Source organism: Falco biarmicus, chromosome 9 (assembly GCF_023638135.1).
Source record: "Falco biarmicus isolate bFalBia1 chromosome 9, bFalBia1.pri, whole genome shotgun sequence".
NCBI classification, from domain to species: domain Eukaryota; kingdom Metazoa; phylum Chordata; class Aves; order Falconiformes; family Falconidae; genus Falco; species Falco biarmicus.
The window spans coordinates 46,532,045-46,556,269 of record NC_079296.1 but is presented as its reverse complement, the minus strand read 5'-3'; the positions used below and the strand labels follow the sequence as shown (position 1 = coordinate 46,556,269).

The 24,225-nt window shown below is 40.4% G+C and overlaps 1 protein-coding gene across 7 annotated transcripts in view; it reads left to right on the top strand.

Moving 5' to 3' along the window:
- Positions 1-24,225, top strand: part of ZMIZ1 (zinc finger MIZ-type containing 1) — a 307,512-nt gene that overhangs the window by 150,309 nt on the left and 132,978 nt on the right. For all 7 annotated transcript variants that reach the window (XM_056351251.1, XM_056351244.1, XM_056351245.1 and 4 more), the window contains one exon: positions 14,509-14,622. In XM_056351251.1, the coding sequence (XP_056207226.1) occupies positions 14,509-14,622 (114 nt within the window). The remainder of the gene's footprint in view (positions 1-14,508; positions 14,623-24,225) is intronic.

Here is a 24,225-nt window from a genome sequence, read left to right as displayed (position 1 = left end):
TACATAGCAGAAAGCTTTTTGTGGAAGTGGCCATACTTGTAGTTTTGTTGGAGAGGAACGGCTGACTTTTTGTTTGGCTTGTTTTGTTGTTGTTGAAGAACTTAGCGTAGAGACTGCTCTTTGCTTTTTCGTAGTTCCAAAATCTTGGGGAGTTACCTTTGCTGTAGTGGAGAAGGAGACAGAAACCGACTCTGACTAGCTTTTTGGAGTAGACTCACCTCTCTGCCACAGGGTCATAAATTTCCTCTTTGGAGACATTTACCTTGTTCTTTGGGACAGGCCGTTGTCTGGCAAAATTAATGTGGTGTGCAGAGTAATTTACAGTTCACCCATAGAGAACTGGACCGCACACCGTTACGCATGTGTTGGTTTTGGGAGCACAGGATTATCTTGCATGGCCATACCAATGTGTCTTCACCAGTTCTGGAGATTATCTGCAGGATCTGGTGAAAATCTGCCTGCCGTTTCTTCCCCATTCTCCAGTGTTCTGTGCTTTCTTCCGAGCCTGTGAACAGTAAGCACTGCTGTTCTCCTGAAGAGTTGTGTGCTTCTGGGGTGGTTAACACAGCAGTGGCGTGGGGAAGGTACGCTGCAACAGGGGGAGGAAAACCATCCTTCCTTGGCGCCCAGCATCTTGTATGTTTTATAGCCTTGCTGGCCGCTAGTGGCTCATGCAGCTGGACGAGAGCTTTGCCTCTCACCCCAGCCCCTGAGAAATGCTATAAATGGTAATCCATGTGCCTCTTTAACTAGATCAGGTTTCAACACAGGGTCAGGACAGGCTTCTTTCTTCCCAGCTCTGTGACTTGTGAGACACCCACGATATCCTTGCTGACTTCTGTTCCAGGATCAAGGTTATGTTTTACCTTCATCTTTTTTAGCGCTTTAAAGCTACAAACCCAAAACTTGTATATGATCAGCTAGTTAGGAAATGAAGTGTGTGTGTGAAGAAGTGTTTCAGAATAGATGAAAGGGCAAACTGAAGAGGTGGCTGTGTATTTATCCTTAAAAAAACCCCAGACTTCAGTGGAAGGCTGGAACAGCTTGTGTGGTCTCTTTGTAGCTGATTCCCTCAGTATTTGTAAGTGTATGTGCTTTAAAATCAAACATAGTTTTTTTTGATGTACAGTGGAAAAAGCCAAAGTAACAGGCTTCCCTTAACACATGCAATTAGTTTGTCATGACACAGAAGACTCTTCAGGGTACGTTGAAGGAGGCTGGATCTTCAGGGTGCAGCCTCTTTTTTCTTTATTTCTTTGTCCATACAAATAGAAACACAAAATGATTTTGTGCGCAGTGAAGGTCTGATAGCCCCTGAGAACTGCCTTGTTCAAGGCTGCAGTAATAATCTGTTTACCTGCCGAGTACTCATGGCTCAGGTGGCTCTGATGCACCATCCACCGTGGAGCTCCAGGGCAGCAGGAGCGGGCTGGGGCTAGCACAGAGCTGAGTTCGAGGGCCTCCCCGGTCCTGTGGCCCAGGCACAGACTTCTGAAGGAGCCAGCTTGGCTCCCACCACATAGGAAGTCCTGACAGAGAATTAACTAGTTTTCTTAAACCATTCTTCATAATAGACCAGAGGTATGGCTTTAATCAAACGTTTTCCTTATGTGATAGGTGCAAATACCAGGCGAAATCAGTAGGTTGCATGACATCTCTCTGGCTCTCACCCTTGACAGGTCCACTTAAAGCCATTTTAAATCTAGGGACCTCTACCATCTGTTGTCTCTGCTGTTTGTTTGTAAGATTTCTATACATCTCTTCTGAAATTCTTGAAAGGAGAAAGATGGAGAAAATCTTTCTATATTTAAGTTCCAGGGAAGCTGCCCCTTTCAGAATAGGTGCGTGGGTGCCTTCCTGCCACGCTGGGGAGGATTGTCAGGGTATATCCTAAAGCTGTGCTGAAATTTTAGAAGCAGGTTGAAGGGAAGTATGGAAAGGCTCTTTGTTGTCAGAAGTATTTGGTTGTGGTGGGAACAGAGAAGGTTGTTTCTGCTGCTTGTGTCGTGGTACATCAGGACAACACTGAGCAACGTCGTCAAATGATGCTGACTTGCTCAGGGAATCCACTTAATTGGCAGCACACATCATGTAGCTGATTTATAGAAACAGATTAGCATTTCTTCCCTCTTCCCTTCAAGAAAGCTTGCAGAATTGCTGCAGTTGCGATGCTTTATAATGCCTACACAGCTATTCAGAGAGAGATGCTAAAAGTTGTAATTGCTCTGTGGGTTTGTTGATATTTTCCTGCTCAAATAGGAAACAAGCAGGCCCATTTCTTTCATCATTCAGCAACTGGGTTTTTGGTTGCTTGCAATTCAGAGAAAAACAATTCTTTGTGTATTTACATAACTGTTAGTATTTAAGCTCTCAAATATCTGAACTAATTCTTCAGCTCTTCAGTGTTACTGTTGCAGACTCATGTAAATGCTCAGCAGCCCTAAGCAGGTCATCTTTAATATATTTAGGACTGGTTAATATGGACTGGTATGAAATTACTGCTGAAAAAGTTTTAATAAAGCTTCATGAAAATTTCATTCTTTGAAGAACTTTGAAAATGAGAAGTATTCTTATGAAGGGTGCATTTATTTAGAATACATTGTTTTTTGATTGTAGCTCATATAAGCGTTACAGGTTTTTCTAGCTGCTAAATATGAAATAACACATAGCAGTCAGGCTAATGGTGAAAACGACCTTTCCTTTCCATAAAAAGACCTTCAGTGGCCTCAAGTGCTGGTTGAATGGTCCATCAAAGCTGTCTTAGAGGCTATATTTTTCCTTTTTTTTTCTTTTTTATTTTTTTTTTCCCCTGAGACCCATAGCTGTAAATTCTTTGTCTGTTTTTGTGCTCAGTCTGTTGGAATATTCCTCTGCTGGAGTTAAGTATGTTTAGGAAAAACTGACAGCAGACCAGCTTTCCTGGCTCCTCTAGTCCACTTAGAGACTTGTCAATCAACATTCCTGGCCTGTTAGATCCTGTATCCTGGTCAGGACTGCTCTCGCTTAGGCGTCAAAGCCACAAGGAAAGAGCAAAGAGGCAAAGTGCTAGAAGCACTTCTGGAGGCGAGGGGGGAAAAAACCACCTTCTCGATGTTTGCAGTATTTGGGTGGTTTGTTTATCTGACAAGACTCCAGTGGGTGGAATAAAACCCTTCATCTTTTGAGGCGGGCTGGTAAAGTCAGTGTGGGTAGACTTCTCTCCTTCCCAATTTGGCTGCTTGTTTCACTGCAGTACCTGACCTCAAGGGCTGGGACGTTAGTATTGTTAACCATTTTCAAAAAAGAAAATATATATATTTTAAACTTACACTTAGAACTTCTAGTACCCATAGTATTTAGAATAATTTTATTCTTTTTCTGTGCAACTAACTAATCTGACCTATTACTTAAAATTGCTGATTGGTAAATAAAGGATGAACATTTGAAAATTCTCAATCTGTAAGTTGGATCCATCATGTCACCTCAGTGTCAGAGGAACATGGGAAGTCCTTTACATCGGGTCAAACTCCGCAGTGAACACGTGTCATAAATGGCAACATGTCTCCAGCTTCTGTCATGCCATTTCTGGCTTTCCCTTCATGCCTACACTTGCTCACTAGAGTTCTTTCCGTTGTGTGCATTAGTGCAACAGCAAATCCATAACAAAGGCATGACTTACACAGCATTTGTGCGTAAGGACCGTTGTACCTGTTTGTAAAAGCAGAAGGTGTTTTTAAAAAGTTGTTTGAAGTGGTGATAGTACAGTTCATACCAAAAGCCTTCAGCTGTGCAGACCTCTACCATCATCTGAAGGAAAAGTCTCCTCAGTGGTGGTGTTCACTCCTTATTGCTTCTGTGTACTATGAAGAGCCATTAACATTGTACATAGGCAGGTCACAAAGCGCGTGCTGCAGGCAGTTTTGTAAGCACATGCAAATAAAAAAGAGGTATGGGGAAGCATTTTTCCTTTTGACTTTGAAATATCTCAGTAATGTCTAGCTGTCTGGTAGGACCCATGAGAACAGGTCACGTGAATTCTACATCTTCCACAGTGGTATCAGTTCATGTAGTGGTCATTTGAAATAGTCACCTTGAGATTTTATGTCTGCGTAGATTAAGAGATTAAAATAATAAAGATTAAGCCAGTTGATTAAAAGTGCTATAAAAAGCACAGTCAGTGACTAAGTAAATTACTCAAATGCGTCAAAAAAATTAATTGGAAAACAAAATGTATCAAACAAATGTCCTGCTGTTTGAGTGTATGAAGACTTTTGGTTATTTTTCAAAATCATTGCATTTATTCTCCTGAAATTTAGAAAATCAATAGATGTATTTATTTTATTATTTTTTTTAAATTGGTTCAGTATATAAGTCAGCAGAGTTTGAGTCAGTGCTTTTGTGCCTTCCCCCTCTCCCCTTACCACCAACTCACTTTATACTCTTGGGTAGCATTACTTCTTTTTAAAGGATACACTGCTGACAATCATCTTCCAGTAAAGGGATGTTGTAATATATCATCATTGTGTTTAAAACACCTTGATATGGTAAGAACTGCATGAAAAAAATTACTGACCCAAACTTTTCAAAACTCTGTGAGATACACCTCAAATTATTAAGTGGTTCATAACACAGAATTATTTACATAGATGCCTCACTTTGCCTGTATCCTTCCCTTTGTCTTCTACTAAAAGACATTGTGAAGATAGAATATGTAGATATACGTATTTTTAAGAAGGCAGGTAAAAAGTCTGGAACAAATAAGCCTATTTTAATTAATAAAAACCATTAACAATTTAAGTAAATATTTAGATCAGTGTTCTAATAGTTAATAGTATTCTAGAGGAAAGAGCATGGCCACTGCTTTGGGAAGATTAACTCCCTGGTATGTTGAGATATTTAGGACTAAAACTACGGGCTGAAAATCATAAGGACATTAAGAAAGCTTCTGTATCATTGCATTGTCTGGTGGAACGATAAAGCTAGAGAAGCCTCAGCATCATTGCTTAGTCACATCTGTAGACACATCTTACGCTAGCATGGTGGGATCAGGATATACTAATGGAAAATGGCTTGTTACAGTTGCCAAGTAGAGTGAGTGAACTGGTTAGGCAAACTGATTCCATAATTCAGTTGAGTTGTAGTTGCAAATTTAAAGATAGATTGGAACCTTGCATCACTGGGCATGGCCTTAGAGAAAGAACAAACAATTGTACCTTTGTTTCTTGACTTTTTTTTCTGGTAAAATCACTGTGAGTGATTAAGGACATATAATTCAGAGCCCTCTGATTATTTTGAGTCTTTGGTAAACCATGCTGTTCTCAGTGCTCTCAGCTGGCATGACAGTAGTTCGGGCGCTGGTGGCAAGAAGGGTACAAAGATTGAACTGGCCACTGTTGTACAAACTATCAAGAGATTAACCAAAAGACATACGGCCACCAGCGTGCCCAGTTCCATCTTCACTCAGGTCTGGATCACAGCCTTTAGACCCCTAAGTCACAGTTTCCTCTTGGGCAGGGGAGAGTGGGGTGGAACAGCAGTAAATGGGTTTATGACAAAAGATGTTCGATTTGCTGTGTGTTCCCTGATACACCACAAAGTTATAGCAAAGTATATCATAAATGTACTGCAGTTAAGTGTGTATGAAAGGTACAGAGCAGGAAAGCAGTGATGTAATTCCATCAGAAGAGCTAGGGAGTGATTCTTATTTTAACTCTTCTAGCTTCTGTGTATGGTGCTTGAGAATCAGGATGTTGAATTAATCTCCTGACGCTTTTGTAAAACTAACGGACAAGCCAAGGTTGCAATATCTTCCCTTTCCTCTAGCACGTGCAGATAGATGTGTGATCATCCTCACAGAGCTCATGGTATAGGACAGGGGTCCTCAAACTTTTTAACCAGGGGGCCAGCGTGTGGATGAAGTGGCAGGCAGCCATCTGCGTCTGCTTGGTTCCCCCCCCCCCCCGCAATCCCTGGCGGGGGTGGGGTGATTCTGTAAATACCGGGGGCCGGACTGAGGACCCTGGGGGGGCCGTATCCAGCCCGCGGGCCGTAGTTTGAGGACCCCTGGTATAGGAGGTCCAGGCAGCAGAACAAGGCTGTTCAATTACCAGGCATTCACCTTTTCTGAAACCAGTACTGATTTATACACACATGTTAATTTTACTAAAAGTATATGAGAACGGCATCTATGGAAATCTGCATTAGTACAGGTTTTGTTCCCATGCAGCTCACAACTGGGCAGCTTGCTTGGCTGGTAGTTCAGTAATGCTTCTGGGGCTTATTTGTTCTTTTTCTCACTTGTTTAGCATGTGATCTTCTCTCTTTAGTGTTGACTCCCCTGCTCATCTTACCTGGTATTTTCATGTAGTTAGAACATCTGATAAAGAGGTGTGCTGGTCTTTGCTCAGTATTTACTGTTTTCCTTTGAAAAAGAAGCTGTAGTGGACAAATGGGGCAAAGGTGACTCCCTTTCATTCTCTCTTTCCTAAGTAGGCATGGCCAACATGGTTTTAATCTCTCTCTCAGTGTATCTAGTGCTTCTCAAAATGTGAGCTTAATAAAATATTTATAAAGCCTCCGATGGAATGAGCCATGTAAGTGCAAGATAATTCTATTAATTAGGAATCTCTCAATCTCGCAAACACTAAATTGGGGGGGGGGGGGGATTATCTGAATACAAAATGCACAGCTTGAGCCTTTTAATTTTTTGATAAATAAAACAATCTTTGATATTGAAGGGGACTGTAGAGGATTGAACTATAAATAACCATATCAGATAAATAAAAATCACACTCCCAAAAGACAGAAAATAGCTCAATACTCCCCTCTATGCTCTTGAAAAAGGAAAAGACCATTTGTTTTGAATCTTCATTGGCGATGAGGTTTTAATGTACTGAGTATGGCTGCTTGTGGATAAGATCTTTGTATAATCACACTTGACTCTAAAAAAAAAAAAAATCAAAATGGAGAAACCACCTATTTCAGGTTACGGCATTTTCTGTATTTAAGCATATCCTTGGATGATGCCAGGGAGAGAGAGCATTCTTGGTGGGTGGGGATGTGAAGAGGCCTGTGCATAGAAGAGGCAAAGAGGCTCCTGGTTGGGCTCACTCATGGAGCCTGCTCAGGTTTTAAATAAAGGCCCTATTAATGTATGACAGCAAATGACCGTCTATGCAGGTCCTCTACCGCTTGCTTATGGTGCTGAGTGAGCTATCAAATTTAGGTCTAGTGGGAACATACTTTTGCACTGAGTAATACCCAGGGACCAGCCTTGTCTCCCCATGGTTACACTGTGTCAAGGGTGTCTGACCAGGAATCTTGTTTACATTCTTTAGATAGGTGATTAGTTTTCCTTTGGGAGCTGAACGCCCTTTGCCCAAGATGCAGGACCACAGTAATTCCACTCCTGGGTTGTTTCAGTTGAAGGGCACCTAATCTCTTTCTGTTCTCTATGTCCAGTCCCTTTCCAGCTCCCTTTCTTGCCTACTCTCCTCTTTGCCCCCCTTCAAATAAGCAGTGCATTTTCATTATGTGTGATTGCAGGCATGTCTGGATGAATATTAAGATAGAAAAAAAAAAAAAAAAAAAGTCTGACTTGCCTGGCAAAATCTGCCAAAATCACCTGGACACCATATCCTGTGTCTCAAGGGTCAGAGCAGGTATGCATCACGGTTAGAAAAGCCATGTAGGCCTGGAAAAGTGGGTCAGCTCCTTCCTCAACCGGTATCAGTTGGTTTAGTTCCAACGCAACTGCGGTTTCTGCATTAGTAGTTTTGAACGTCCTTTCTTTTATATATAAAGTTTGATAACTGCTGTATGTTTTGGTTTGCTTATAAATTCCTAGATTTTACAACCATGTGAGAATTTTAACTTCCGTTGTTATAGAGAAAGGTTTGAAAACCTGCATGCCAGCAGCTGCAAATAGCAAGCAGATCATGGGAACCTTCAGAGTTGTATACGTGTATTTCGGATGTCATGAGGTCTACACAAAACTTACGGCATGCTGAGTATCTGGCTCATCATTTGGAAAAGATGGGTTTGGTACTGGGTTTTTATATCACTTGAGAGTCTGAACCTGTTGCAAGGTTTTGCAGAATGCATAGATGAACCTGTTGTCTAAAACAGCAATAAATTGGCTGGAGTCTGGGGATTAACCCCAGAGTAAATATACACAAGATCAGAACACTAAAAATCATTATTCCCTTTTGGCATCTCTCTCGGTAGGCATTGTGTTTTATGGAGAATAATGGGGAATATTAATAACAAATGCTTCTCTAGGTTGAAATAATTGAAGTACCATTACTTTAAAAAAGAGGAGGGGTGTTGTGAGGCAGGAGGAGTATTTATACTGTGAACTTAACTTTGTCTTCCTCTTATATTGATAGTATAGCTCCACCTTCGGGAGAAATTTCGTGATGCATTTAATCCAAAGTGTGGGCTTCCGAGAGCAGAGTCCTGAACCTTCCCAGCCCACCTTTAGTTTGCTGCCACTGTCTTTGAGTCAGGTCTAATGATTGTGTGGTCACATGGGGAATCTCACTGTAAGTGATGACTGAAAATCAGTGTGTGGGAGATTATTAGTTCATGGGCAGAACAGCAAGTGTGGAAGTAGGTGGCTTGGGGAAGAAGCTCTCGGGTGCAGCCTGCCATAAAAGTAAGCATATAAAAAAAAGTACATTTAGTTTTAGGTCAACTTCAGTCCAGTATTGGCATGAAAAGATGACGTGCTATAACCTGTGACCGTTCCCATGAGCTCCTGAGTGGCCTGCCACTGGTGGCACTCACTGCTTCTATCCCCCTGTTAGTGCGAAGGTTCAAGGAGCTGCACCACATGCTGTTTCGGAGAGCCAATGCAACTGAAATAACTGGTGTTGGAATGAGACTAGTTCACCATGCAGCCGCGTGTCCTCCTGTGCCGTGGAGGAAAGCAGGCAGGAGAAGGCAAAGCCGTGGGAGGTGGGAGCCTTTCAGGGCTGGCAGCCGCAGGTGCTTGCATTAGCTGGCAGTGCTTCTGGAACAGCAGCCATAGCTTTCTGTCCTGCAGAAAAGCAGCTGCCCCCTGGATTTAATCTCCCCAATTGGAGTACCAGAAGTTTTGCCAAGCATGCAACCCTGCCACACGGTGTGTAGGAACGGGTTAATTTCAGAGTGAAGAAAAGGCTACCTACCATCTAGCTGTATTTTCTTTTTCTGTGCAGTCAACAGCTCCTTGTGTTGCTAGTGTATTCTGTTGCTAATGTGAAATTCCCAGACTCGTTGATTAGTGAAGCTAGACAGTAGACAGGGTCCAAGTGGCTAACCATGTGAGAAATTCAGTGACTGTAGGCTACTGTTAATTAACCTAGAATCTAGCAACATGGCATAGTGTCTGTGTGATAAGTTATATTATCTTCAGCAGCTCAATTAAATCAAGGAGTGAGACACAGAGCAGACGTAACTCGGCAAAATAAACAGACAACTTGAGTCAGCCTTCATAATTTGGTGCGACATCACGTAAATAAATGCAATAACTTGTTTAGCATAGTTAAGCAGTTTGCTGCTCAAAAACTTATTTGCATGACATCTCATTTTGAATAGGTTAAATCGTGGCAGATTAGGTCTGTGCCTTCAGTCTGATGTATTCTGCAGAAAAGAGAGAAAAAAACCCTCCACTGGAGATGTGTTATTTGTAAATTGAAATTCTGCATTTGTTTTCTATAGCAAAAAAACTGGAACATATGGATTCCATGTTTAAATGATTCATTTTCCATAGCATTGCTGTCATGTTAGGATTTCTTGATGTGTGTGTGTGAGATAACGTTAACCTTCTGTAATTGCTCTTAATTTTGACTGTTATTCTTCCGTTATTCTACTAGACTGTTCTAAGATACATCAGTGTACATCTGGGTTGCAGCCTTTTCTATTTAGAGGAGATAAAGGCTGTTGTCCTTGCCGTGCTCCAGTGTGGGTAATTGGTTTCTGCCTCTGAAATCATATTGAGTCTTTGGTGGCAGGAAGTGGTTTGCGCCCACTTTGGTGTGGGTGTGTAGACTGAAAGTACTCAATTGTGCTTTAGTATCCTTTAAAAAATAAGATCTTTATTACATATGCCTATTTTAGTCGCAGGGGCCTGAATTCTTATGTGGGATGGAGCTTATACTTTTGAGCCTATTGCAGAGTTTTATTATATATCAAGACTTTTTGATCACTGTTTAACTGGAAGGGACTAACAGTTTCAAGAAGTCGCTATATTTTGAAATGCTTACACCAAAAAAATTGCACATATCGGCTGTTGTGCATAACTCCCCATGGGAACGTTGTTCCCCCCACCCAGGCAACTGTACAGCAGCAAACCATGGAACAGGCACACAGACAGTTGCTGTGAAACCTAACGAACTCGGGTCATAGTGTACCTGCATCCTCTGCCCATCTGTCCACTCTAATTGACAAAGTTGGTCTGTTCTTTATGTAAATAAAACATTTAAGCTGGAGGTGGTCACGAACTGCAGAGATGTTCCTGCCTTCCCTGGAATCCAGCCCAGATGTCAGCCCAGCACTCAGAAAGGGGCTTTGCTGCTACGATTCACTCTTGTTGGACGTAGTAAAGGGAGAGCAAAGTGCTTTGCTATTTTCTTCACCCCCCTGCACCAGACTATGAATTGAAGAGCTACAAAGATCACAGGATTCCTTCCAAGACCAAAAATAAGTTACTCTGAGAGACTGTCTCTTCAAAGCACCACCTGGTGATGCCTGCAATAGTTATACCCTCACATGCATCGAGTATTTGTGTGATTTCTGTTCCATTCAGACTAAGGAAATATTAGGATTTTGAAGTTCTAAATTATTACACTGAAAATTTTCTTAGGTTTTGAAATAATAGACATTGTCATGTTTCACTAACAGCCTTCTAAAAAGCAGAAAAAACACCAAAAGCAGTCTGGTAAATAACCACTTAATTCAGTTCATGGCCTTAGTTCATCTCTGCTTCAGATTTTATTCATACAAATCCACTTGTTGAAAACACGATTGCTTGCAAGCATGGTGGGTTAGGTGGCCCTTCACTAGCAGCTTTGAAGATACACCAGGGTGTGTCATAGCCAGATCTGGTTCACTGTCACTATCTTCTAAATCATCTAACGAGGTGATTTTGATTTTTTTTTTTCCTTGTTCACATGAAGAGCAGTTTCGGACTAGACTTTTCGGGCACATGCCTTGCTTCTGTCAAAATGCTGCCAATAATTTCAGCTGAAAAGGATGAAGCCATGCATGGGAAATGCTTCACAACAAAGCTGATGGATGGATCTGGCATAAGCTTTGTTTTGTACTTGTTCTTGGATCAAGAGTCAAGAAAAATCTCTTTAATTTCATGTTCAATGACTATAGTAGCTGTAATATTCCTCCCAAGCAGGCTTTTTGTTGTGAAGATGTGAATGACGTTGGGGCTTTTTGCCCTGGGTACAGTGTTGACGCTGTCAATAAATGAAAAAAATCACAGTAGGCATTTGGAACATCTTCTTGCCTAACTGAGGGAAGGAACTGCACCTGCCTTAATGCTTTGGTTCATGCTGGATCTTCTCTTTGTTTTCCACAAAAAGTGACTTTGCCCTCTGTAATCTGAAAAATAAAAATTGGAGGAGACTCTTACTTAAAATTTAAATATAATTTTAAAATATTAAGGAAGTCAGAAAGCTGTGAGTATGTCCCAGACAGAACTGTGTGTGACATTGCAAGAAGTGTCCCCACAAGCCCAGCTTTTCTCACCTCCCAGAAACTACTCAAATCCACTCCACAGAGATGGAAACCACTGGTATTCTGACAACTTTTTCTTAGGGTTTGTTCAGGGCTTTTTAGCCTGTAATGGAACTAATAAAATTGCTGTTCTTGACCACCAAGTTTCTCAGCTAGTTTCAGTTGTGTAGTTGCATTTAAGAAGTCCAGATTTCACGATTCCCCTCTGTATTTAAGAAGGGGGTTATGATAGTGTGCCTCAGTACTTGGTCACGATACAGTGAAATAACTTGATGGAGTGTTACAGTACAAACAGTTAAGTCACTGAGGTCATCGACACGGGCAAGTCGAAGGAGCCTTTTCTTCCACAGGGAAGTGCAATTTTAATGTATGTTGGACCTTTACTCTAGGAAAGGGATACTGTTTTTCAGTGGTGCCATGGTAAGTAGAAATGTGGTGCTAAACTGAAAATTAAGCATATGGCTAAGGTCCTGTGCTGCTTTTTATTTGTTAGCTTAAACTTATTAAAATTGTTCTGATTCAAGTATAATGGCTGTTTCTCAATGGGGAGATTTCATTGTAAGTGTTAGTGGAAGATGTTATGTGCGTAGCTGGCAAGTGGCAACACTGGTGAAAATAAATAGTATCTAGCTCTTATTTAGGGCTTTTCATCAGCGGATATCAATTCACTTCACAAGGAGGGAAGGATTATTAAAGGCTATTTAAAGTACAGAACTGAGTAGCTTTCAATGATTTTTTTCCTTATGTTGTTTCTGTGTGGAAGGGGTTTTTGATTTGGGGTTATTTTCCCTACGGAGACAGGTCCCTATGGTGACCTGTGTCCTACCAGTGCAGTATGTGTTCAGCATGGTGCAATTTGTTCACCAGTTTACACACCTGCCTTGCCTTCTGGAAATTGTATATTTGGTAGTAGCAGAGCTTACATGTGCCGTTGTAGAGGGGGTTGAACCAAGTTCTGTTTCCCCTGCAGATGACAGTGTTGTGTGGAAGGAGCAGTATACACTAAGAGATTTGGTGTCAGGCAGTCACTTCTTTGGAGGATTAAATTAAGCCTTCAAAAAGGCATTCTTTGCCACTTTGCTTAGAAGATTCATAACCCAAATTGCTGGCTCTTTTCATGGGACGCTTCTTATGTTTATTTACTTGAATTCTTCTAACAGCGTGACTCCTCCAGCAACTAGATGTTCAGCTAGCAAAGAAATGTTGTTGGGAAATGCAGCCTAGGTAAAGCTATCAAACTGGATGGTAGCAAGAGCTGTAGTCCATGTTTGTAGAGCAGAGGAAGAAAGCCACATTGCACAATGCCTGTCTGCTTTTTCAAATTCTATTGTTTTAAAAATCTGCCTCACATGTCAGTCATCTCTTGTTAAAACACGGCCTCTGACCAAGAGCCTTCATTGAATACGTATTACAGTAATGTGATCCAAAAGCTTACAGACTGGGAACTCCTCAAAACCTGGCATGGGAGGAATTTTTCTTCCCTTCATTTGTGGTAGAGTTAATATTTGCAGCTACTCGTGGGTGAGGGGCCGAGAGGAAAAAAAATAGGTTGTGAATATTATTGTTAATCCAGATGCTTAGAAACGAGCAGTTATGTTTTCCCAAATTATGCAACTGATTCAAAAATAATGATGTATTTTTAAAATTATGCCTTTGGGGTTTGTGCCTTTCAGATTAAATGCTCATCTCGTTTTCGTGTTTTTCTCAGCAATCCCAATAATTATAAAACAATTAATTAAAAAGATACCCACAATTCCTGAATACACTCTTCTTGTTTCTGGAGTTTTCATTGAAACATGTAGCATCACCAGAACTGGAGAATTTAGTAGCAGTATTATTCATGTAAACTGAATTTCTTCTTTCCTGTCTCTCCCTCTGCTCTTGCGAAAATGTTGGAATATTTTGGCAGTGTAACACGGTGAGGTATGGCATTATGAATAATAGTACCAGCTAAGTTTGCTAAATGCCTCTAAAAACAGGACTACAGGTTCTTCAGGCCAAAGGCGGAGATGAATGTAACAGTATTAAAATTGCTTTGCCCGTGCAAATTTCAAAACAAAACCAGATTTTTCTCTCAAAATTGTACCAACCTCTTTAAAAGAAGTAGGATTCCACCCTGAAATTTCTATGTGTTTTCTGTGCATGTGAAAACATTTTTGGTCATGGCAGTATCCCACCACACTTCAGTCAAGAAATAATCCTCCATTCCTCATCATCCAGAACTTAATCATCCAAATTGCTCATGATGATGCATCATGATGAACAGGAACCAAAACTCCTAGAAAGGATCAGTATAGTAAGCGTGCTTTGCTCTGTCACTGGTGTTTTCTGAGCCTGTTTGCCTCCTGGCTGGCGCACAGAGGTGAAAGTCTTGATTGTTGGAAGGCATGGCTGAGCTGGCATGTCCTGACAATGGGGCATAAGCCCAAGGCAAAGACTTTGAGAGGAAGACTGAGATTTCCATCAATTTGGACTCAGGCACTTCTGATTTCCAAGTAGAATCTGTTACGATTTGCATGTGGGAAAGGTAATGTTATGGAGGAAGGAATTCAGGGAAGTTCTGGTATTTCAGCTACAGCTTGCCTCTAACTGATGAGTTCATATCAAAAAATTAGAAAATCTGCGTAAGTATTAATAAAAATGAGGCAGGATTTTCTTTGTTCACTGTACAGTTTAAGGTCTTGCTTCCAAATTATATGCTTTTCCTAGTTTCCAAACTTTGCATTAATGTGATGAAGGAAAGGCTATGTCAGCCCTTCTGTATGTTACTTACCACATGGCTTCACCTTCCTTTTCCAGCACTTACAGAACCCTGCAAACTTCCATAATGCGGCAACAGAGCTCCTGGACTGGTGTGGAGACCCCAGAGCCTTCCAGAGACCATTTGAGCAGAGTCTGATGGGTTGTTTGACGGTATGTACGTTCCCTCCGTGGCAGTGCTTCCTGCCCTCTGTGTTGCCTTGTATGCAGTCTGTTGTGGCCAAGTGACTTCCAGAGTCAACATTTTGGTGGTGGGGGATCATTTTAACTTAAACACGTGAAGCCAGATCCGAACAACTATTTACTTGACTCTGTTACTTAACAGAAAGCAAAATGAAGTAACAAGAAGTGAAATCATAAAACGGAAAAATATTTATAGTTAGATTACTTACAAATGCACAGGCTAGGTTACTTGATGTGCACATACAGTATTTATTTTCGTGATTTGAAATTGCAAAGCGAGCTGTGTTCTTATGGAGTTAATGGACTTTTCAGGCATTTATTTTCCGTTGCTCATTTTTGGTGGGAGTGGAGAACTACTTGTATTCTATCCTAAATATGCTGTGCTTTCAGTTAAACAGTGTTTCTGACATGCCTGTTCAGCTTACTTTATTATATATATTGACTGCAGGTCTAATCCTGACATACCAATTCCAACACTTTTATTGACTTCAGTGCTTTTCTTTCCATTGACTTTTTCTTAAGACCACTGTAGTTCCTAAAGCGATTTCATTATAATGCGTTGAAAATATATTTTAGCATGTATACAACAGTAGTTTTTGTTCTCAAACAGGATCCAGTCCAAAATTGTTGTGTGGAGTCAAGACTTTAGAAAAAATAAGCATTTAAAAGCTTCACTGCAATTCGCAGAACAAGTTGATATAAATAAATAGTCACAAAGGAGATAGAAAATTTAAAATTATTAATGAGGAGACCACCATTGTATTTGTAGGGGGTGCAGAAGTGCGTGGATTATTTTCATGCACTATGTAGCTTATATATATAAAACAGGCACCAAGACTGAGATTTAGTTGCCAGAAACCCAAATGTTAAGGAATGGCTCCATCTTAATGTGCTCAAGTGTATAGCATCCCTCAGATTTCTGTGTCAAAAAGCTAAAATAAATCCAATTATATAAGGAGGTGCCTATCATTCTTGCAATCAGGGAAAAAAAATTGAAGAAAGTTAGAAATGTTAGTAGAGCCTAAAGATAAGGTATTTAACAGTTCTGTTTGAAGTAAAAGTTACCTATAACCTCATGTTATGTACAACATCATGAGAAAATGTATAAAGAGTATGATATGAGCATAAATACGTTTTATTCATACTCTTTTAAAACTTTGCTAGTATTTTCTGGTTAGCATTTGGGAAAGGAGACATTCAGCTCAAATATGCGTAGGCAGCCTGTGCACAGTATTTCTCTGCGGACCTCTGCATACACACAGTAAATCTGACCTGCGACTTCCTTGCTGTTTCAATCTTTTCTTTCTACATAAGCAGATCTGCAGCCCTGCCCAAGTGCAGGGTCAGAATAAGGTCTGACGGCTAGTGAGTCACTGTCTTGACAGAGCATAGGAAAAGTGAGAAGAAAATGCTCCATGAAAAATTGTGAGGTAAAATACACAGTACCTGGTTTATCAGAGTTTCTTGAAAAGAAAATACCGTCTTTCTTCTGACAAGAAAAGAAAGAAAGAAAGAAAGAAAATAATTCCTTATTATCTAAATACTGTTGAGATTTGAGCAGCATGTATTGGTTTGCTTTGTACTCCTCCCTGAAATCTGAACAGGGTGGCATGAAATCCCCCTTTCCCAAGCCTGTTACGGGAGAGCACTGTCTGCAGTGTAGGACTGACTGGCAGCAGCATCTTTATCACATGTTGTGATCTCATTATATTCCTAAGAAGGAAAAAGCACAGGAACTTAACCAGTTGGCTTGTTTTGTGTTAGATAAATACACAGGATTTGCAGAATGCATATAAACTGCAATGAATATGCATTTCTTGTTCCTAACTTTAAAATCCCTCCAAAGTAGGTATTTAATTTCTCACTGCATGCATGGTTGTACCCCAAGGGCTTGATACTTCCTGTATCTTCCTAATACATAGCAGTACAGTGGGCAAGGTCTCCTCTTATTTTTTTTTCTCCTTACAGAAATGCTCTCTATCTGAACTTGCTCATGTGTAACTTCTTTCTAAATCATATTTTCTTATTCAAAATTTAGCAAAGTGGATGTTGAGGCTTGTTGTCTTCTTACAGGAAAAGTTGTTTATCTACCTTTATTTAGCAAACATGACAGAACTTAAGTCTCTTTCTAGAGAAATTATTCAGGAAGTTGCAAAGAAGTGAATGGCAGCTGAAACGCTGAAATATCACGAGTAATTTTAACATTAGCTTGCTTAGCTGCATGTTCTGTACTATCGGGAGCCAATTCTTCTTCATGCTGACAAAGTTCATCATTGTTCTTTGTGAGGATTATGCTAAAAGAAAAATGAAAAATCACTATGAAAGTCTGTTCAACCACTAAAACAGGATTATTGTTTTATTTTGCCAGTCTTTAAAATGACCTTGAAAAACAAAGTCCCTTAAAACTTCCGTATTTTTTGTATGTTTTTTAAAGCGACTAGTCTCTAACAATGTTTGAACTGTGTGGGTTCCTAAAGGCAAGTGCATTTAATCCAGAAATTCTACAAACACTAAAAACGCTTGCTTGTTTGCTTGCTTGTAAGGTTCCTGCTGTATAGTATACAGAAGGATTTTTTTCTTTTATAACATTCTGTTCTGTAAACTCTGACTGTGGAAAAAGTGGTGTACTAAACTGTTCTGGAACCATCAAGGGATATGAAATCGTCATATCCTGCTAGTGGATAGCATGGTCTATACTAATCCAAATTGAAACATATTAATATGTCATGACTGTGGAAGGACAGGCTCACTCAGGAATGACCAAACCATCCATTCATACATTGCAAAGTTTAAATGTATCAGGTGCGACGACAGAGCATCCAAACATCTCTTGTATTATGAATAGCCAATGTAATAGTACCTCAGGTATAACAGCTTCTTTGTATCCTTTAAGGCTGATCTATAATAGTTTTGCAAAAATCAAATAATTGAATTTAATCCTGTTAATAAAAAGGAAAAAAAATATGCTCATAATTTTGAAATTGTGCTTTAATTTAAGAAGTGGTTCTTGTAGTCCTGTTTATCCTACACACCGTTGTCATGTGGACACTGCCAGTAATACCTGCACTTTGGGATGAGATTATGTTATGGTAAGGCTAATATTCTTGTTAAATTTAAGAGTGTCATTCTCTAAAACGTGTACTTTATATGACATTACCTTACTGTCTTCTGAAAGAAACACCTTAGGTTACCACACAGCAGTTACAAATTTAACCCTAGTTTGGTTGGACAAGGTTGTCTCACTCTTTTCTGCCTTTTCTCAGATCCACTCTAGTCTGATCCCATAGGTTTGCCCTTGCCAGGCAGTTTAACATGTAACTGTTCTTACTGAGGGCATTGGCTATCTTTTATGTTGGCACTGCAGCAAAAATGGAAATGAGGGGACAGCTGAGAGCAAAATGGACAGATTTACAGACTTGTGTTCAGCGAAGGCTGATAAAGGCACTGCTTTGTTCTCTTACTGCGCTTCAGCATTACAAGGTGCCAAGTTCATAATTCTTCAGGGCTTTTCAGTTTGTCCCAAAAAGAAATAAAAGGGCGAGAGACACAGTTACTCTCTAAGTGTACCTAGAGGCTTAGTCTAAGAAATTAAAATCTAGCTCCACAATGGTTTTGGACAGTTGGAGGAATTTAGGTAAGCGGGGTGTGCTTACCTGAGCTGGCTCCTGGCCAAAGCACTGAATGTAACAGAGCTCCAATGAACACTGGGGTCTCTGACCACTGTGCTTAGGACCTGGGTCTTCTTTCCATCCAAAAGACACTACTTTCTACCCCAGTATGTCTGCAAAAAGCTATGCTGAAATAGTCAATAAAAATGCCTTTCCCCCCCCACTATCTTGATGTTCTACATTTCCTCTCCAAATGTTAGGTCTAGGTCCACCTTGGTCATCAGATGTGGGAAACTCACACATGTTTGTTTAAGAAATGTTTCTCTTTAAATTAAAAGAATAACAACACGCAAAGCTGTAGTCCTAGCTGTACTCTATCTGAAGATTTTGGGTTTCACTTAAATCTCTGTGCTGCTTCTAGCTCTTGCTACATATCTGTACTGCTGAAGGGAGTTGCTGACATAACAAGCATTGGTGTTAAACTGATGGAATTATATGTTGTATGTTCGTGTTTCAGTGATACTGATACATGGTACAGTAACCTTTTGAATTGCATTTCTCTTTGGAAAATCCTGGAATTGAGACTGTTGAAATTTTAAAGGTAATTTTAAGGAAGAAAAAAAAAAAAAAAAGCCACTCAGTGTCATGATAAATCTATTTTGGCTTATCCAATACGTAATGAAAAATTTAATTGATTAATATATATATATATATAAAAAGACAAGAACGTTATTTTGGAATAATGTCAAGTTTCTACAACAGGGTGCCTCAGACAGTAAAAACAACAAAGTCGAGCTAATACTAATGTGTTCACAAGGTATCTGCTGCTACATCAGCTTCACACCTGGCTGGGTTCATTAATGCAGAGACATATGTAATCAAAAATCAAAGACATATGACACTCAAAAAATCAGATTTCAAATCAAGTTAGGATCTGAATGTATTTACAGATAGAAGAGTTGGTTCAGCATATCTATACCCAGAAAATGGCAGGATGCAGCTGCCCATTAGAGCCTTAGTAATGTTGCATTGAGTTTTTGTATCCGAGACTTCCAGAGCAAAGAGTTCATGTGAAAGAAATTCTGCTTCCATCATCTTCTCCATGCATTTGTTAAGCACAGTTTATGTGTTTGCAGTGCGTCACGGCACTCCAGGGCTGTGTACGTGCTGTACCATCAGAGTACAGCCAGCAGGCACAGAACACTCTGCTTCAGAGCAGCTTGTAATGCTACCAAATAACTCAGTATGACCTCATGGTGTCCTAAAGCCCTTTTTTTAACTTACTTTCGTTAGTCAAGGCATGGGTTATTTTACAGCTTTAAAACATTTGTTTGAGATGTGTTGCTGTCCAAATTAAAATGCTTTTGGAATTCCTTTATTAGTTTCTTCATATGATGGCTGTATGTTTCATCCCTATCATTGTTCAAAGTCTGCCAGGACTCAGGTGGCAACACTATTGCAGTGACCCAGTGATCAGCTGGCTTAATTAAAGCAAAATCCCTGCATCTTTCCCTCTGGGAGAAAATTTCAGATGGAGAGCGTTGAGCATAGCGACCTTTTCTTCTATGTTTATGGTTGTTAGAGACGTGCAAAGGAGAGGAAGAGGATGCAAAGGAGGAGATATCCTTATTCTGCATGGTTTACCTCACTGTCGCAGGAAGCGTCAAGAAAAGTAGTAGATGGCAGGGATACTGGTTTATTTTATTTTGAGAATATGGTCCTTATCCACCTAATGGGGTGGGAAATAAATTTTAAGAGGACTCTAGCTTGAATACAAGGGCTCTGTAGAGTCTCTTACGTTTGCAGAACCTGCTTGATATCTGTTTTCAAGCATCAAAAGTAAGAAACTGGTTAATGATATGTAGCTTTACTCACCTGCTTTGATTGTCTGTATTGTTGAGGCGGCCCTTCTGCAACTGGAGTGTAGAGAGTCTCATCAGGCCAGGACTTGAGATCACAAAGATTTCTTCCTTCCCCCCTTCTCGCCTTTTTTTTTTCTGTTTGAGGCAGATCACTGTATTCATGTTTCAAAATTCCTCAATTTGCTTCCTGTTTATCTGATCTTTGTGTGTTACTGAGGGGGAAAAATTACCATCTACATTGCAGAATTCTAATTACAAAATTTCTGCTGTAGTCTTCAAACTGCATTCAGATAATTTCAAGTATGCACAAGTGGCTGAACACGTTGCTGTCTGAACTAGCAATCAGCTGGCATTTTTAGTTTTGAGCAGCCAGCAAATTGAATTGGTAAAATTCATTCTGATGCCAGCAGGGGGGGGTGCTCTTGACTGCTGGTAGTTAAGAGATTCATTGAAAGTGCAACATAATGGGAAGGGAGTTTTGTAATAAGCAGTCATATAGCTCTCTTGATTAACAGGCCTGTTAGGTTAAGAGGTACATTGTTCCAGTACTTGGTGTGATGACAAGAAGGGCAGGGAGCGGAGCTTTGCCATGGTGTAGCTCCTTAGCCTTGCTAAAGGAGAAAGGAGAAAAAAAGAGAAGGGGGAAAGTATTGCTGTTAAATTCAGCAGAGGAAAAGAAGTTGGTGGCTGAATTTTGCTGCTCTTCTTGTTACTAAAACCTCTCTCTCATCGTTTTGCCCTCACTGTCAGTGCCCCTGAGAGTTCAAGCATCTGGAACTCTGCAGAGCTGTGTCACAGGCAGTGAATGCAATGTCTCTGTTATGAATGCAATATTATTTGGACTAAAGATTTCAAAGGTTTGGGGTGACCAGATTTTCTTATTGGCAGTTAATGTTATGATTAGGGTTACGCTTTGTTTGCAAATAAGGTGTATGTTCCGTTAAAGACACAGCTTGGAATAGTCGTCAGCACCGTATCTTAGCTAAAATAAAAGCTTAGTGTTGCAAGTGCATGTAGCTTTTATAAGATCTAACTGTCTCAACTGTTATTTTGAAATAACATAGACAAATATTAAGTGTTGAACCTTGGGCTGGCCAAGCACGCCTTTCAACCACGATAAAGGATGATGATCTTAATTTATGATTGTGGTATTACTGGCAACTGTCTCTCTCTCTCCTTTTTTTTTTTTTTTTTTTTTTTTTTTTATAAACGCACTACTTTTCAGTGGAATTTTATGGCATGTATGCTTAGGTCAACTAAGATACATGGTTACAGCTTTGCAGAATGAAGCCATAGTTGAACATGGTGCTGCCTGCATGTTGTCTGAATGTTTGCCGATGTGCTCAACTTGAATTAGCAGTTAGAGAAGGCCCGAGTATGTTTGCAAGTGGTATCTTACCGCTTAGCCATAACATAGAATGGATAATTGAAACTGTGTTGACTCGATCGCATCTGATGAGCATTGTTACCTGAATAAGGTCGAAATCACGGGAGGTTTCAAACTTGGGAGAGTTCCTGGAACAGGGTTCAGGCTGAGCTGGATAGCTCCCATCAGCAGCAGGTGTCTGGAATCACTGAGATTTGGCTTGGGATGGACCTAAGGGAGCATGGGCTCTACTCTTTTTCTCTAAGCTGGGATGTCATATAGATATTATCTGGTGTACTGTAAATCCCCTTACCCCCCCCAACTCCAGGGATTGATAGGTAGCCTGTTCCAGTGCTTGATGATCTCAATACCTGGAACATTTTCCAGGATTTATCTTTAGCCGCTTGTACAGTGAGCAGATGAGTCCTGGTGTGTGTTTCTAATTTTCTATTTGGACATTTTGTTTTTCTTTCCCATCTATAGTATTTCATATGTGTCTTTGGCCTGGGTTTTGGAACATTTTTCCAGTTCATAAAGATTATTTTAAATTCTTATCCTGTCCTCTTAGTTGTTTGCAGACTCTTCTGCCTGTTATCATCTAGAAGTTTTGCTGTTTACTCTGTCTCATTGTCCAAGTCATGACTGAATACATAGAAATGACCTGTATCCAGGACAAATTATGATTTGACAGAGGACTATTAATTAACAATCTGAGTAAAATTTATACTACTATCATCTGGGCTATGTTCCTCTGTTATGACAATGTCATACAGGGCAACGTCAAAAAGTATATTAGAGTTGTGATACATTACATCCACTATCTTCCTTATGCTTACAAGACGAGTTAACTTGTCCGAGAAGGAAACTGCACTGTGCTGATGGATTCATGATGATGTTCCGTATTACTCACCTAATATTTTTTTAGTAATTTATTTTGTTGTCTGTCTGGGTACCTGTAATGTCTGAGACTCACCTTTTTACCGTCTTAAAACCAGAGATTTGGTGTCTCCAAGGTCTCTGTCTTGAATGAATTCCTGAAGGCAGCCATTAGCAGCTGCAAGGTTTGCCCAGGCTAGTTCCCTTGAGGTACTCAAAGGTAAATTTCAGCAGGGTCTGCTGATTTGAATATATTAAACTTACCAAATGTCTTGTAGTTAGTTCTTTGCGTTTTCTGGATCATACTCCTATGACACATTTGCCGTCTTGTTTCTGAGAAATCTCAGTGTTTATTTAAAAGGCCAGGAGGTGCCTTGCATACAGGTTCACTGGAGGAGAGCCTTCCAAGTGCCAAGTGAGCAGTGTCTGCCTTCCGTTGTAGGCAACCTGGAACACGGTCTTTGGAGGGTATATGACCTGTTCTGTTTGACTTTCATTTTGAAGTAGAAGGAAATCTTTAGTTGTCACAACTGAAAGAAAAACTTTTAAGTACTGTTAATGCAAAAATTCATAAGCATGTGAAGAAACTGAAAATAAAAAGTGAACCGCTCTATTCATGTTGACCAAGGGGATTGCTGAGGAGTGGTGTATAAAAGCCAAGAGCTGGGGGAGAAAGGCCCAGAAAAAGCCCTTTTGAGTACTGTTTGACCAGTTTGTTTTACAGAGCCTCTTTCTGCATTCAGCAGAGTGCACAAAAGAAAAATTTTAAAAGAAGATTACTCTCGGCAAAATAGAAATTTTATTAGAAATGTCTGTTTCCTATTACGTAACAGAGGAATTTTTAACAGGAAAAAGGATTTTTTTTCTGCAGTTTGTTAGCAGAAGCACTTCCTATCAAATTTAGATATTTATTTTTTTTTTTAGCTGAACTGTATTTGCAGTTCATTTTCCCTCACATTTTTCATGAAAACCTTAAGCAATAAGTAATAGTTTGACTGGCTGACTTCTCTGGACTCAGAAGTTCAGGTTCTGCCTTCTCACACTTCATCATCTGCCTGCAGCGTTGCTAAGGTGTAGCTTCACTCGCTTTCAGGTGGGCTTCAGCAGGATGGTGCCATGACCATTGGGGCTGTGCACCCTGGCATCCAGAAGCTCTACTTTTGGCCGCAGTGAGGTACAGATCAGTGCTTTCTCTAGTGAAGGAAATTTTAAAAAGGCAACTGAGATATCAAATGAGAGTGTGAGAGATTAGGATTTGGACTGACCCAGGCTTCGCACTCTATTCAGCCAAGACATTGCAATCATAGACTGGCTTTTATGGCCTCAGGATTTTTCAAGTCTCTGTTTTTGCTGAGTTACCTTGTAGAATTCTTCCTGTAATTAGTAAAGTGTTGCTTTTGAGAGTAGTGAGTTGGCCTCTGGCCAGCAGGGTCTCAGTATTTCATAGAATCAAAGAATGGTTTGGGTTGGAAGGGACCTCAAAGACCATCTAGTTCCAGCCCCCTGCCACGGGCAGGGACACCCTCCACCAGCCCAGGTTGCCCAAAGCCCCGTCCAGCCTGGCCTTGAGCACTGCCAGGGATGGGGCACCCCCAGCTGCTCTGGGCAGCCTGGGCCAGCGCCTCGCCGCCCTCACGGGGAACAATTTCTGCCTTATCTCTCATCTCAGTCTACCCTCTTTCAGACATAGGGAGGACAGCTGCCTTTAGGAGGGTGTTTGTAGCTTCATGTTTTAAAATGAACCAAGCATATAAGCAGGCAATGTACTTCTTAATTACCGTGCATTCACTGGTGAGCAGGTGTATCTGCCTTCATTCCTGTCCAGTTTAAAAATAAATAATTCAGTGAAAATGTGCTTTTG